This window comes from Cavia porcellus, unplaced genomic scaffold (genome assembly GCF_034190915.1).
Source record: "Cavia porcellus strain 051 isolate PalLab524CR breed Dunkin Hartley unplaced genomic scaffold, mCavPor4.1 scaffold_1, whole genome shotgun sequence".
NCBI classification, from domain to species: Eukaryota; Metazoa; Chordata; class Mammalia; order Rodentia; family Caviidae; genus Cavia; species Cavia porcellus.
Genome location: NW_026947484.1, coordinates 31,277,219 through 31,291,994, shown reverse-complemented (window position 1 = coordinate 31,291,994; position 14,776 = coordinate 31,277,219). Strand labels below are relative to the sequence as shown.

Below are 14,776 nucleotides of genomic sequence, written 5' to 3'. Positions count from 1 at the left end.
TAGAATTAAAAAAAAAAAAAAAAACAAGTAAGAAGGTACCTGGTAAAATTATCTGTAAGATATAAATGATGGAAGTCACCACAGTTGATTCCCCTCCCCCCCTCCAGGCCAGTACTAGAAACTGCATGCAGAGCCTTCACACTGAGCTACATCCCCAGTTCATTTTTTATTTTGAGACAGGGTCTCACTAAATTGCTAAATTTCCCAGGCTGGGCTTGAATTTGTGATCTTTCTGATTCAGCTTCCTGGAGTACTGGGATTACAAATGTGCATCACAACATGTGAATTCACTAATTTCTGGCCAATCAAAAAGTAGAAATCCTTCTACATAAGGAGAAGTTTCTCAAATCCTTCTAAATTCTATCTAGATTTAATTGTCTGAAAACTGTAACACATATAAATGATTTCCTTGATCAGCAAGTAGAGTAAGGGATAGGAATGATCAGGATCTCAATCTGAGATAATTTGAGATTACAAATCATTTTAGGATGATTAAATACAAATATTTCACCATGACACACTATGTGTTTTTATATGACATACTAAAGAGTTTCACAGTCTGTTCCCTGATTGTGTTGAGTGGTGGAATGCTTCAGACAGGTCTTAAAAGAAACAACAGGAATAAAGAGGAAGAAGGAAGGAGGAAAGCACACCACACAGGATAAATATAGGTAAAGCTGTGAATTACACAATGTCTACTTTGATCCACCAGACTAGGTCCATAGGATCACATTAAAGTAATAAAAGATGTTAATTATACCTCTATTTTGCAGCAGAAAGGATTATATCCAGAAAACACATGTTAAAATGTAACCAGATAGCAGCATGATGTAGTGTCCAACTACAAAAGTCTGTATAATGGTATTGTATGCCTTTTCTGAATGACTTATTTATTTCTCCTTTGATAATTGAATTCATGTCACAAATTTTACAAAGTCAGATTAAACAAAAGTTAATCAGGGCAAAGTGGCACATGCCTATAATCCTAGCTACAATATTTGGAAGGGTGAGGTAAAAGGATTCTAAATTGAGGCCGGCCTAGGCAATTTAGCAAGTCTCTGTCTCAAAAGAAAAAAACAACTGGAGATGGCTGGGGGTATAGCCCAGGGTTCACTGCTTGCCCAACATGCATAAAATCTTGGGTTTAATTCCCAGGGGGGACAAGGGTGGAGTAGACAGACACACAAAACACAAGATGAAAGAAAGAAGAAAAAAGAGTAACCTACCTTCCGTAGAATGGAATTCTTGCTTTGGTAGCATTCTGTTTTAATTGGTCAAAAGCCCCTAAGAGATAAAAAGTTAATGAGTCTTCCAACTAGATAATAAAAATTATAGAAAACAATTTTTAAATTTCAACACACTACCTGCTCTGAATGTGTCTGCACATATCAAACAGGTCTTCCAACCTTTTCTCTGGTAATAATATGCTAACTAGGAAAGGAAGATTAAAAAAATAGTATCATAAAACATAATAAATTAATATATATAATCCATTTATCCTTATTTAATAAAGCAAAACTGCTATAATCTTCCTGAATGTAATATTACTAAATATTTTTGCATATAGCAAACTTTATTTATAAAATAAATACGTTTATATGAGTTTACATGGTTGCATTCAAAGGATATAAACTGACCAAGCAGTAATAGATTACTTTTAAATATGTTCATTACTAATGTTAAGGAAGTTAAAAGAAGGACTAGAACCTTAAAAAAAAACCCTTTTTTTCCTTTGTAAGCTGTCACATGACTGAGGCATGTGACAAAAAAATCTGACAATACTGAGACACCCAATTTTAGAGGAAGGGGTAGCATAATGATTAAAGAATAGCATAAAGATATGCAAAATAAAGACTCCTATTATGCAGGAAGGGGCAGTAAAAAAGGAGTCTTGACTCACAGAAGATACCATAAACTTCCTTGGCTGTTTTCCAAAAAGCACACACTCGTCTGTATGGAACAGGATGACTTTTTGTTTAAACAAAATAAATCTTAATTCTCTAAGTCTGACATTCTCACAAAAAAGCAATTGCTTGACACTGGGTTCTCTCTTCTTTTCCTAATAAAACTCTCACAAAAACATAATGGATACATCAAATAATCTAAAATTGTAAAGTATAGACATATCTTCTTATATGATTTTTTAAAAGTATGAGTTACCTTTGAACATGTTGTTGTTTTCCCACTCCCCTGCAACCCAACAAACATTATCACATTCTGTTTTCCTTTCGTGGGTGTCCATGCTTTAACTCCAGGATCCACAAGCTATATATCACAAGTAAAGTAAAAATAAAATCAGGTTAACATATACTTATATTCAAAATCCAGCCTCTTAGAAATTTCAAGTCATAAATAACTTGAGGAATTTTCATATAAAAATCCTACCATTCTAAAACAATTCTGTAAACTGGAATATGAAATTAAATGTGAGACTAGTTAGATTGAAAGGGGCAATGTATTATCGTCCACTGCATAAATATAATACAAGGTTACATATGAATTTTAACATTTCTAGTAGAGACCTTAACAAAAATAAAAGCAGTTAAACTTGATTTTAATGTTTTATTCAACACAGTACATCCAATATATTATCACTTAAAAATGTAATCTATGAGATAGTTTATGTTCCTATTCCCATACTAAGCCCTCACTGCATATTCACACACAACATTCACTCACTCATTCATTCATTCAGTGGTCTGGGGATCAAACCCAGGGTCCTCCATATGCTAGGCGAGCTCTCTACCACTGAGATCTGAACTTAGCCTTTTAGAGCACACTTCACATGTGACGCATGACTCATATCCAACTCACCATGTTGCAGGTGTGCTGCAACCGGTCAGTGGCTACCATGCTAAAGAGTGCTTATATTCAATTTGACAGACATTTACAAGGAGCTAAATCACAAACGATGTGTGAAATGATTGGCAGGTTAAATGTTAAAATTTGGCAACATCAGAACTTTCCATTCTATAAAGTTATTACAAGTAGAGGGTTGGTAAAAAATAATCATCAGTTTTACAAAAACTGTACATGGAAAAAAAATAATCACCAATGTTCTAATGACTCACTGGAAAATAAGGGTCACAGAGAAATAGTCCCCAAACAACTATGAAGCATTTTAAAAGTTGATTTAAAATAATAAATCAATTGTAAATCAGTTATTTGGAGTTTGAAATACTCATCTTTGGGCTGGGGATTTAGTTCAGTGGCATAAGCGCTTGCCTGGCAAGTGCAAGGTGGTGAGTTCGATCCCCAGGACCAAAAAAAAAAAAAAAAAAGAAAGAAATACTCATTTTCATACCATAATAACTCTGTAATAGTAGTGAATACCTTTAGGCTAGAGGTTGCAAACTGTCAAAGTTTTAATGGTACACAGCCACCTCCAATCATTCACTATTTTTGTGTTGCAAAAGAAGAGATTAGCAGTTGCAATAGAGACCATATGGCCCTAAAGCCTAAATCTTTAACAGAAGGTTTGCCAAGCCCATTCTAAAACTATCATCAAGGTCATATATTACACTTGAATTCTGGAGTAAAGATGCTATAGAGAGAAAAAGAAAGATAAATTTTCTTATCCCTTTTCTAGATACAGACAGCCTTATGCAAATTTAAAATAGGCAAAACTAGTGTGGGGTGTGTGCGTGGGGGGGGGGTGTGTGTGTGGGTGTGTGTTGAAACAGGCTCCTGCTGTGTAGTTCAGGTTGGCCTTGAATTTACTAAGTAGCCCAACCTTGCCTTGAACTCATGGCGATCCTCCTGCTTCAGCCTCCTGAGTGCTAGGATTATAGGTATGCACCACCATGCCTGCATGGCAAAATCTGTCTTAAAACATAAACCACTCTTCTTCTTCCTAGATCCTTCAGTATGCTGATATTATTGCCCCATGCTCATCTCCATTCTCTTCACCTTATGGCACAATCACTCAACTCTCCCTGGGCTCATTAGCTGACATATATTTTTATGGAAAAACTGTCTTATAAATTTATCTTCTCTTTAACGTTTAGAACAAAAGTTTTTAACTTTGTGGTCAGAGGATTCCTTTTATAAAGGTTAGCTGCAACATGAGATCAGAAAACATACAAGAGGGGCTAGGGATTTAGCTCAGTGGCATAAGCAGGCAGTTGTGAGTTCGATCCCCGGTACCGATACACACACACACACACAAAAAAAAAAAAAGAAAGAAAGAAACCATACAAGCTTTCATACTGTTATATTAAAATCTGTGACTCCAAGGCTGGGGATTTAGCTCAACGGCATAAGCGCCTGCCTTGCAAGCAGGCAGTCATGAGTTCAATCCCTGGTACCGATAAAAAGGAAAAAGGCCAAAAAAAAAAAAAAGACAACAAAATCTGTGACTCCATCCTGCACTTTGCATGGATCTTACGTTAGTAATGTCATGCACCAGTCATTTAGAAAATACTGATTCACAGAGTTATGCAAATCTTCCATTATTCGCACATTATACTCTACAACATTAGAAAACTTTACTTGTTAATGTCAACATTAAAGTAAGTATTGGGACAATATCAAACTCATGATAGAGATAAAAGTTCCCAGTTTACATTTGAAAGCTCCAATTTTATCACTAGCCACAATATTGTCAGTTATTTTCCTTAAAGTAACAAGTTCATTTCCTTTGGAAAAAATGACTGGGGCTGGGGATTTAGCTCAGCGGCATAAGCGTTTGCCTTGCAAGCAGGCAGTCGTGAGTTCGATCCCTGGTACCGATAAAAACGAAAAAGACCAAAAAAAAAAAAAAGAGTGCCAGTGGGTCAATCCCAGCACTCAAGAGGCTGAAGCAGGAAGATCATTGTGAGTTCAAGGCCAGTCTGGGATACACAGTGAGTTCAAAACCACCCTGAACTGCAATAGTGAGATTTTATCCCAACCTCTGACCAAAACAAAGACTGCCAAATGCCTAAATCCAAATAACCACAGATTATATGTCTATTGTTCACTCAAGTAAAAATGGTGTTGTATGAAAGAAGCAGCTATCTCAGTTTGCAATTAAACAGTCACGCTTGGGCTTTTCTATTAATAAAACAATCATGAAATTTCAGTATGTAAAAGGAATTTATGTATATATCCATTTCTTTCTACAATGAGAATTATAAAAAAAAACTTGTCAGATGTGATTTTCCTACGTATAAAAGTAGGACTATCACCAGGTAATGACACTAAAAGAGAAAAATCTCAGAGAGGTTCTTCCATCGATTAATTTGTGATAAAGCTTTACTCTGCAACTTAGACTGGATCACTAGTACCACCACCACTGAGAAAAAAAAAAAGGCGAATGACATATCGGTATTATAAAAAAATTTCAACTCTTTCGTGCATCACTGCTTTTGACTAGAGGCATCTTCTGTATAAAGATTAGTTGTAGTCATCTCTGCTGTCAGTGGCATTTGCTATACTGCCTAGAATAAATTGGGGACTCAACAAAGCTTCTTAAGGAAACACTCTCTCCAGAACTGCCTGTAGAGAACAATCAGTAACACTAAAGATTCCTACTCTTCCTGTTCTGCCCTCAGGCACTAGATAGAAAGCAATTACTAAAAATAATTCAGTGAGTCCCACACAAGGAGTCCGGAGGTTAGATGTAGGTTTGTCACCAACTAGGTAACTTTTCTCAAATGCAACCTAAGCACTATCAATTGGATAAACACTTTACCTTTCAGAAGTCTAAATTTTTTATTAGCTTACTTAACTAAACTGAAGTATGGGATGAGGATTTAGCTCAGTGGCTCAATGCATGCTTGGCAAGTGTGAGACTGGGAGTTTGATTCCTAATAATAAAATAAAATAAAATTATCATAAGCTGAAGTGACAGTTATCTGAAATCACTAGACTTTTTCAAAATACGTATCAGCACTGATACTAAGACAGTAAATGAAAATTTTCATAAAATGTAGGAAAAAATTAGTAAACCACTACAAGACATCTGTTCCTCTAACATTTTTTTTGACAATTCCTTCCTTTTCTTTTTACTCTTACCATTAAAGCCATGTATATCTTACTTAATGCCAAGTGTGGTGGTATACCCTTGTAATTCAGTACCTGGGAGGCAGAGGCTAGAGGATTACTGCAAGTTCGAGGCCAGCTCAATTGGCCAATAGGCCAGCTCAACAGGGTGAGCTCAAGGTCAGCCTGAACTGCAAGGCAAGACCCTGTCTTAGAAACCAAAAAACAAAATAAAAATTAAAAAGCATAAAATAAAAGCTCTAAGATCATCATCATAATGTACATGGCAATGGCACTAATAATGGTTCTAAGATAAGTCAGGAAAAAGGCTATATTTACTATTTAAAAATAAATTTACTAATTCAAAATTGCTCATAATCTAGGCAAGAAGTAGGATATCTGGTCTTTAGAAAGACAAATTTTTTTTTTGTCTTTTTCTTTTTTATCGGTACCAAGGATCGAACTCATGACCGCACACTTGCAAGGCAGGCACTTATGCCACTGAGCTAAATCCCCAGCCCCAGAAAGACAATTCTTTATACAATAAAAAGTGTAGAAAAAAATACTTGTCAGGTATGATTTTCCTATACAAAAAGTGGGGCTATCATTAGGAAACAGTTGCCATTACAAGAGAAAAAAATTCAGAGGGGCTCTTCCATCAATTACTCTATAATGAACTTTTATAATTTGCAACTTGCTTTGACTTTTTTTTACAAAGATAGTACAACTTCACATACTTCAGAATTCTGTACTTAGTAAAGACTACAAAAATATAGTCTGTTTTAGAAAAATTCATAATTCTTCAATATTTTAGTTCTAATAAGAATATATTTAAAAGGATTGACATAGTATCCATTTACAGTTTTACTCTACATTTATTCACTGTTAAAGAATTATAGCACAATCTTAATATACTTTTACCTTCACAAGTTCTTTAAATACAGCATGTTGAATCATTTTTCTCTTGTTAAGACCAGATGCCATCTCTTCAAGATCAATTGCAGACCTTCATAATAGTAGTGTTTAGAATAAGAAAGAGAAAAGTCAGTTAAGACACTCTATAAAAGCTTTATTCCACAAAATGCAAAATGCAACCATTCATACTAACAGATTCCAATTATTACTACAGGTTTATAGACTATACCATAAAGAACTGTACCATAAAATATTTGATGCAAGACTTTTGTTAGTTTTTCAAGGCTTTCTGTTGAAATTACAACTTGTCCTCCAGTAAACTAAACTTATTTCTGCCTGTTTTTTTATCCAATTGATTCAACTTACTTAACATTTTCTCTTAGTTGTTTCACTAGTTTAATATTAACATCTGCTTCCAGTAATGCTGTACATACTTCTTTTAGCATAGCATTTAATACCTGTAAATAAATAAATAAAAGTTTAAAACACTCAATGTATTATTTAAATTACATAAAAACAATGGTTGATCAGTTACCATATACTACCACAGCTAAATAAAGATTTAAAAAAACGACTATGGAATTTTAAAAAAGTCTTAAGTTTTGAAGAGAAAAGTTGTTTATTCAGTCCTCTTTTCAAAATAAAACTTCTCACATAATTGTATACTATCAACTATTAATCATCACAATTTATTCCTATATTAAAGTAATAACAGGGAGAGGATGGGAAGGAGAAGGAAAAAGATGAATTATGTACATGCTCCCAACTCTCTACAATGAATGTAATCATTATATACTGCAAACATACTAATGCAAATTTTTAAAAATTAAAAAATAAAGTACAAACAAAATAATTTCCAACTTAGAGTTATTACACAATAGATAATGCCAATGTTTTCTACATCACTGAAGAGCTCTACGACTAATAGACAGTGGCATATATTCACAGTATCTGCTTCTCTTAATTGGACTACCATGAAGGAAAATGCAACAGAAGAAAATTACCAGTCTTACCATTTCTTTTTTTTTTTTTTTCAACTTTTTATCGGTACTAGGGATCGAACTCACGACCGCCTGCTTGCAAGGCAGGTGCTTATGCCGCTGAGCTAAATCCCCAGCCCCTAGTCTTACCATTTCTTCTCATAGCAAAGGAATAAAGGTGGAAAGAAAACTATCCATCACTAATAACGGTCTTTCATCATATGATTATGAATAATCCAGCTCCCTAATGCTAGTGAAGATGTATGATTATGCATATTTCACATACCTCTTCATTGATAATGGTGGCATTACTCAGCGAGCGTAATGCTGATGTTATTTTTCTTCCTAGATCTGCTAGAACCATCTTGAAGGTTTTAAGATGTGCTTATGAGGAACTCTAGAAAGAAAAAAATATTAATTGAAAACAATCAATTTCATTTCCATTGACTTAAGATTTCTTAAAAAAAACATATTTAAGCTCAAATTGAAGTATTCTAGTATTTAGATACCATGATTTCAAATACACCCTGCATACATATCTAAAACACAAAAAAAGGCCCATTGATTATAATCTCTTATGTTTTAATATTTAATTAGAATCTCATATATGAATCAGTAACATGTCAAGTAATATCCTTACAGGTATGGTGGGGCACACCTGTAATCCAAGCACTCAGGAGGCTGGGGCAGGAGGATTACCCCAAGTTTGAGGACAGCCTGGGCTACATAGTGAATTTAAGGTCTGACTTGAATACATAGGAAGGCTGTCTCATATAATAATATCCTTTGTGGAAATAAAGACATAATCTCAAATTAAATATGTTCAATACTTGGGACTATGAACAACTAATATGCCATGCATTTTTTCTTTCTTTCTATGCATGTTTTTATTAAATGAAAAAAAGGTAAAATCTCCATGAATATACATTACAGAACCCTACTCTATTCTGACTCTTGTTCCTAAGCAAAAAAATAAAATAAAATAATAATAATAATAAAGGACATTTTCTAGCACAGGCAAAGCAACTATTAAGGTATTCACTATATGACAGGCACTGGGCTGTTACTCCACTACATTATTTCATTCTATTCTTCCAACCAACAAGGGAAAAAATACACTACTCTTACCACTGTAAAACTACCCCTGATTGCAATTCTAAAACTTCAAAAATCCTCTCTAGCTCTAACATGTTATAGTTTGAACAGTATATTAACAGACCTATTACATGTAAGGATGTAAGAACTCATGGATAATGTTGAGTGTAGGGGTGCAGATCTGAAATTCTAGCACTCAGCAGGGCGAGGCAGGAGAATCAACGTGAGGTCAGCCTGGGCTACACAGGCAGTAGTGAGGTCTTGTCTCAAAAAACCAAAACAGATGGCAAAAGCAAATATGATTTGCATTTCCTGTCTCACAATGCACTGATGAGCAGCAAAATAAATACTAAAAAAGCCTTCTATCTGCCTACAAACTGAGATACTGGCTTTCTCCTGCTTTCAAACTGAAACACTGGCTAGTCTTGTATTTCCAGCCCGCCAGCCTTAGGACCAGACTATACCAGGGGCTCTCCGGAGTCTCCAGCTTGCCAGCTTATTATGCTGATCGAGGGACTTGTCAGCCTCTTTACCCGACCGCTAATTCTTTGCAATAAATGCCTATTTATCAGATTCTCTCTCTCTCGCTGCCCTCCTACTCCTCACCCTCTATTGCTTTTCTTCTGCAGAAACCTTACGAGTCACTAGTGAACTAATGTCCAAAGTTAGGAATAAAGGCTCATGGCTGTCAATGATGACTCCTCTAAAAGTCCAAAGGAAGAGAAACTAATTTTAGGCCAAAATAAATAGAATAGGCTTACTGGACTTTGGTCCTGAAATATGGGTAGAATCTGAACAAAGAGAGAAGACAAAAGGAAGTTTGAGAAGTGTGAGATGACATAAGCAGAAAAACACACATGTGAAAGCCTGGGACAGCCTAGTCTCACATATGTTCCCTACTTACAGATTACTAAATATTATTTGAGAACAATAAAAATATCTGGTCAGAACACGGGGTTACATAGTTAAAAGGAAATAAAGGTCAATAAAGGGCTCTGAAAACCCAATTAAAGGAATATCAATTATCCAATATACAAATATTGACCAAAAACAGTTAACTGTTCAAAACAACTGCTACAAAACTCTTTCAAGCTAATCTAGCTTAATTTAGCAACCAAGATTATCCAGACTTAGTCTTGTCTACACAGTACACAGGAAATTAAATTGAGAGATGAGAACAAAATAGCTGCCTCATTCACAGGGAGAGCAAAAGGGGATGGAGGCAAGAGGCAAAAAGGGAAAAAGTACTCAAGGGTATAATACTGGCAAACAGATTTCCCAGGCTGACCTATAAACTAAGTATTACATGTCAATTCAAGTAAAATTTAATAATTTAGAAGTTACAATGACTTCTACTAATGTTGATGAAGTTGAAAAAAATGTGCTTACCATGAGTTTTTTACAATTACATGATTAATTTGAAAGATCAACTACTTCATGGAAAAGACCAGGATTTATTTTTTATCCCATATTCATTAAATGAGATAATTATGAAGGAGGTGTTTTTCACAGAGGAAGTAAGATTCACATGATTCATTTCATCTCCTTTACCACTGTTATCAGAAGAGAATTCTACCAGAAGTGACAGAATCTATTTATGACAGCACAATTTATTTTAAAGAACATGTCAAAACAGATCATCCTTCATTTTCAAAATTACTCTAGTTAACTCTTAAATATAAAACTCTCCATATTAAGTGGCTCTTTTAAATTTAAAAGAAACTGATATTCTCATACATTTTTCCATGTAAGTACTTACTAACAGCATACTATAAAACATTTTTTCCACATAAAAACTTGCGCTTTGGCTGGAAAAAAAACAAAACAAAACAAAATTTGCACTTCAGGCCATGGTGGCACACACCACTTGGGGGGACTGAGGCAAGAGGATTGCTGTTGGAGGCCAGCAGAGGTCTGACAACACCTGATAATATCTTTTACCGATAGTATTTTATTTGCAATTTCCAGGGAATGTATTTCTGAAAACTCTGGTACTGTATCTAAATTGTAATTCTGCTTAAAATCTCAATGTCTCCCCATCATCATGCAGAGGTAGAGTTCTCAGAATGGACTGCAAGGTACCCCAAATACAAACCTGCACATACACACACTCGCTTTTCATCACTCGGACTTCCCACTGCCGCTGCTGCACCTCAGTGTCTCAGTGCCAGCCAGCCTGCGCTGCCCATGGCTGAGAACACAGGGCAGCTCCCTGCACTTTCAGATTCCTGTCCAGGCGCCATCCTCAATGAGCTCTTCTCTAAGCACTCATTTAAAATTGCAGTCCTTTCTCCTTTCCTCCCACCTCACTCTTCTATTAACTGACATGATTTATTTAGATTATGTATGGTCTATAAACCTCTTATTGACATGAAAGCTACATGAGGCATAACCTTTGTTTTGCTGTCTCCTATGAGCTCACCTACCTTCAGTCTTATGTAGAAAGCCCTTAATAGCAATGAACTTTATGAATGAATGAATGAATGTTGTATTTAAAATCTTTGGAAAAAAGCAAGACAAGGAAACCAAAGGCATCAAAGGCATTACAAATACCTCTTAAAGGCCACCAAAAAAAAAAAACTAACATTCTACGACAAATCAAAAGATGTCCTTGGACCTAAGTAATTGATTTTGCACATTTAATATTTATTTGTCATTACTTTTTTTAATGGTACTGACAACTGGAAAGCTTTCACATTTAGCTATATATCCAGCCCATTTTCTTCTTCTGAAAAAAGGGTATTACCAAGCTGATAAACTGCCAAAGAGGGACTTGCATATTTGTGTGATCCTACCTCAGCCTCCCAGAATGTTGGGTAAAGGTGTGTATTCTTGTAATTTTTTGGAATTTCTTCCCTTACTCTTCAATAAGATAACATACTTCCCCTAAATAAGACCAGGTCTTATATTATTTTTTGATCTAAAATACTAAATAAGGTTTATTTTCAGGGCTGTCTCACACAAATCTGTATTTATTCAAATACAGTCATGTCACCTGCTTCTGGAACATCATCATAACTCTCCAAATCCTGAATTGTGGCATGAATTTCTTGTACCTCCACTTCCTGCAGAATCTTTGGTCCTAATCTCTCGTGTCCGGTAACAGAGCACTTCCTAAACAATCACTTCTTGTCCATGTAACCTGCTTACTGTAATGTACTGGCAACACAGTCTTCAGTGATTTTATCCCATGAATTCTTCACCAAGTCAGGACAGGTTTCACACAGTTTCTATTAAATGTTAACCAAAGACTTGTAAAATGGCAACAAGGGCTGGGGATTTAGCCCAGCAGCATAAGCGCCTGCTTTGCAGGCGCATGGTCATGAATTTGATCCCCAGTACCAAAAAAAAAAGAAAAAAAAAAGACTGGCAACAAAAATGATGATTGCTAAGATTTATGGTCCACACAAAAGTGATGAAAAATTGCAGGCACCAAAACTTAGAAAACATTTATTTCACCTGAGTACATTAAGTACATCTATTATAACAGACAACATACTAACTTATGAAAATTCACATTAGACACAACCACATCCACTCATTATCACATGCACATTATTCATACATTTTGTATGGCTTCTGATTGGTGATTAAGCAATAGGTCTCAAGTTCATCTTTTTTCACAGGTGTTTCTCTTTTGTCCAAAAGTGCCCACTTAAGTATTTACAAATAGTTAATTACACTTTATATTATCACTTAAGTATTAACATCAATATTTTTAGTTACATATTAATATTATTTTATAGTATAGCACATTTGTCATGTGTTGCAACAGACTATTACATGTCTCTGTCTAAGTAATAATCTTAATTGGAACTTGTTTTAGGAATAGGTCTCATAGTATAAGCATCCTCAAAAACCTAGGGCTTATCTTCTGGTTAGGTATTATTTTAGGAAAATATGCTATTTAAAAAAATTAATTTTACATTGTTCTAAAATTCACACTTAAATGAAAGTTTTTGTTAATAGTTAACTCTAAATCTCAAATTGTAGTAACTCACATTGCAGGAATACTCACTCAAAATTTACGTGACTAACTAAAAAGAATTATAGTTATAAATCTGTGCTTGCCAGATGTTCACAAAAGCATTACCTCTACTTAGATAGGGCTTTTAAAATGGAAAAATGATTACAACATAAAACATTTTATAGCTTAACATCTAGTATCTTTTCTAGCCTCACAACACTTTTATGATACAACCAGAGTAGAGAACAGAACTGCCACCCCCTACAAAAAAAAAAACAAAAAGACTTCCTACCGCCCTTTGGTTATGCCTTAAATCCTAGAGCAGTGACAGCAAACCTTTTAGAACTTTTAATACTAAAAACAAGCCCAGTGTGGTACACGTGCCATAGGTTCGCCGCCACTATCCTTGAGTATGAGTGGTTTTATTAAATAAGGATGAATATACCTGCTGGCAAATTTCAGACACAAATTTTGCTGTTGTAGTATAATAAAGAAAATCATATTTTGAATGGAAAGGTGCATATTCCTCTTCACAGAAGCGTATGTACCATGTCCAGCTAGTAAGTACCTTTGTAATCAGTAAGAGGACTGCTCTTGGCTCGAGTCACAGTTTCTTCAAACAGGACGCTTTGTGGGAGTGGGACAGTGACGGACAGAAACAGGTTCAAGTTTGGGATGCCCTAAGCAAGGCAAGCACAGGGCCAGGACTTACTTGCTACAGCATGAAGAGCATGGGCTTTAGAGTCTGACAGACTTGGGTTCAAATCCCAGCTCTGTTACACACTGTCCGTGTTACTTTGGGCAAGTTACTTAATCTCTCTGAGCTCACCTTCCTTGCCTGCAAAACGGAGATAATACCATTACCAAGGCAGTTACCCTTCAGAGCTGTTGTGAGGATTAAATGAGATGGTATGCGTAAAACTGTCTGTAAGTGCTAGCATATTAACTATGAATTTCCTTTCTTGAATGGTATCAACTAGCTCTCCCTATCTCATCTGAATTTCTGAATTCCAGACTAAAGGGTAGGTCCCATTCATTATCCAGTAACCAGCCCTGAAGTCTTAACATTTAGTACCAATTACGAGTATCTGGTTGTCATTCAATAGATAAATGTTTATCAAGCCAATTTTCTCTACACAAATAATTACAAGTATTCCAGGGGAAACCCTGCCTGGTTTTGCCTGACACTTTATGAACTCTAATGATCAGACAGTTCAAGAACTATCACAATAAATCCCTACCAAAAAGTTCTTCCAAGCCCTCCCTTGTGCTCCCTCCCCGGCCAGGTGGTGGAGGAACTAGCACTCAAACCCAGGGGAGCTCTACCACTGAGCTACAGCTACAGCTCTTTTTTTATTTTGAGACAGTGTCATACTAATTTGTGATCCTGCTATCTCAACCTCCTGAGTAGCTGGAGTTAGGGTATGTACCACCACACCCACTCAGTGACTTTCTGAATCAATATTAGACTCAAGAATTAAATATACAAATATATTAATTTCAGTAAACACGCTTAGAAAATTACTTCTATGTAATATACTTCTATAACATAGTAAAAAAACTCACAACCAATATTTGTGTTCCTGTCTATATAACATATGTACTTCTTAAAACCCTGCATAGCATACATATTCACAATCTAGGTTTGGAGAAGAGTAAATCTACTGAACACAATGCCTTCAGGTATTTTACTTGATAAATTATATTTGACAAATTATTATATTTCAAATTTAGGAACTGTTTTTCATGATAAATTTACTTAGTCCTCCAAGGAAATAATTCACTTTTATATACTGCAATTACAAGAGGATACGTATCTATTGTAAAAATTAACGTATTAGAGTAATACTTAAGG

General features: G+C 35.2%; 1 protein-coding gene across 2 annotated transcripts in view; it reads right to left on the bottom strand.

Annotated features, from left to right (window-relative positions):
- Positions 1 to 14,776, bottom strand: part of LOC100714215 (signal recognition particle subunit SRP54) — a 71,946-nt gene that overhangs the window by 54,304 nt on the left and 2,866 nt on the right. For both annotated transcript variants that reach the window (XM_063224522.1, XM_003471847.5), the window contains exons 2-7: positions 8,146 to 8,256; positions 7,246 to 7,337; positions 6,886 to 6,970; positions 2,161 to 2,265; positions 1,365 to 1,431; positions 1,227 to 1,284 (exon numbers count right to left, since the gene is read on the bottom strand). In XM_063224522.1, the coding sequence (XP_063080592.1) occupies positions 1,227 to 1,284; positions 1,365 to 1,431; positions 2,161 to 2,265; positions 6,886 to 6,970; positions 7,246 to 7,337; positions 8,146 to 8,223 (485 nt within the window). In that variant the 5' untranslated portion in view covers positions 8,224 to 8,256. The remainder of the gene's footprint in view (positions 1 to 1,226; positions 1,285 to 1,364; positions 1,432 to 2,160; positions 2,266 to 6,885; positions 6,971 to 7,245; positions 7,338 to 8,145; positions 8,257 to 14,776) is intronic.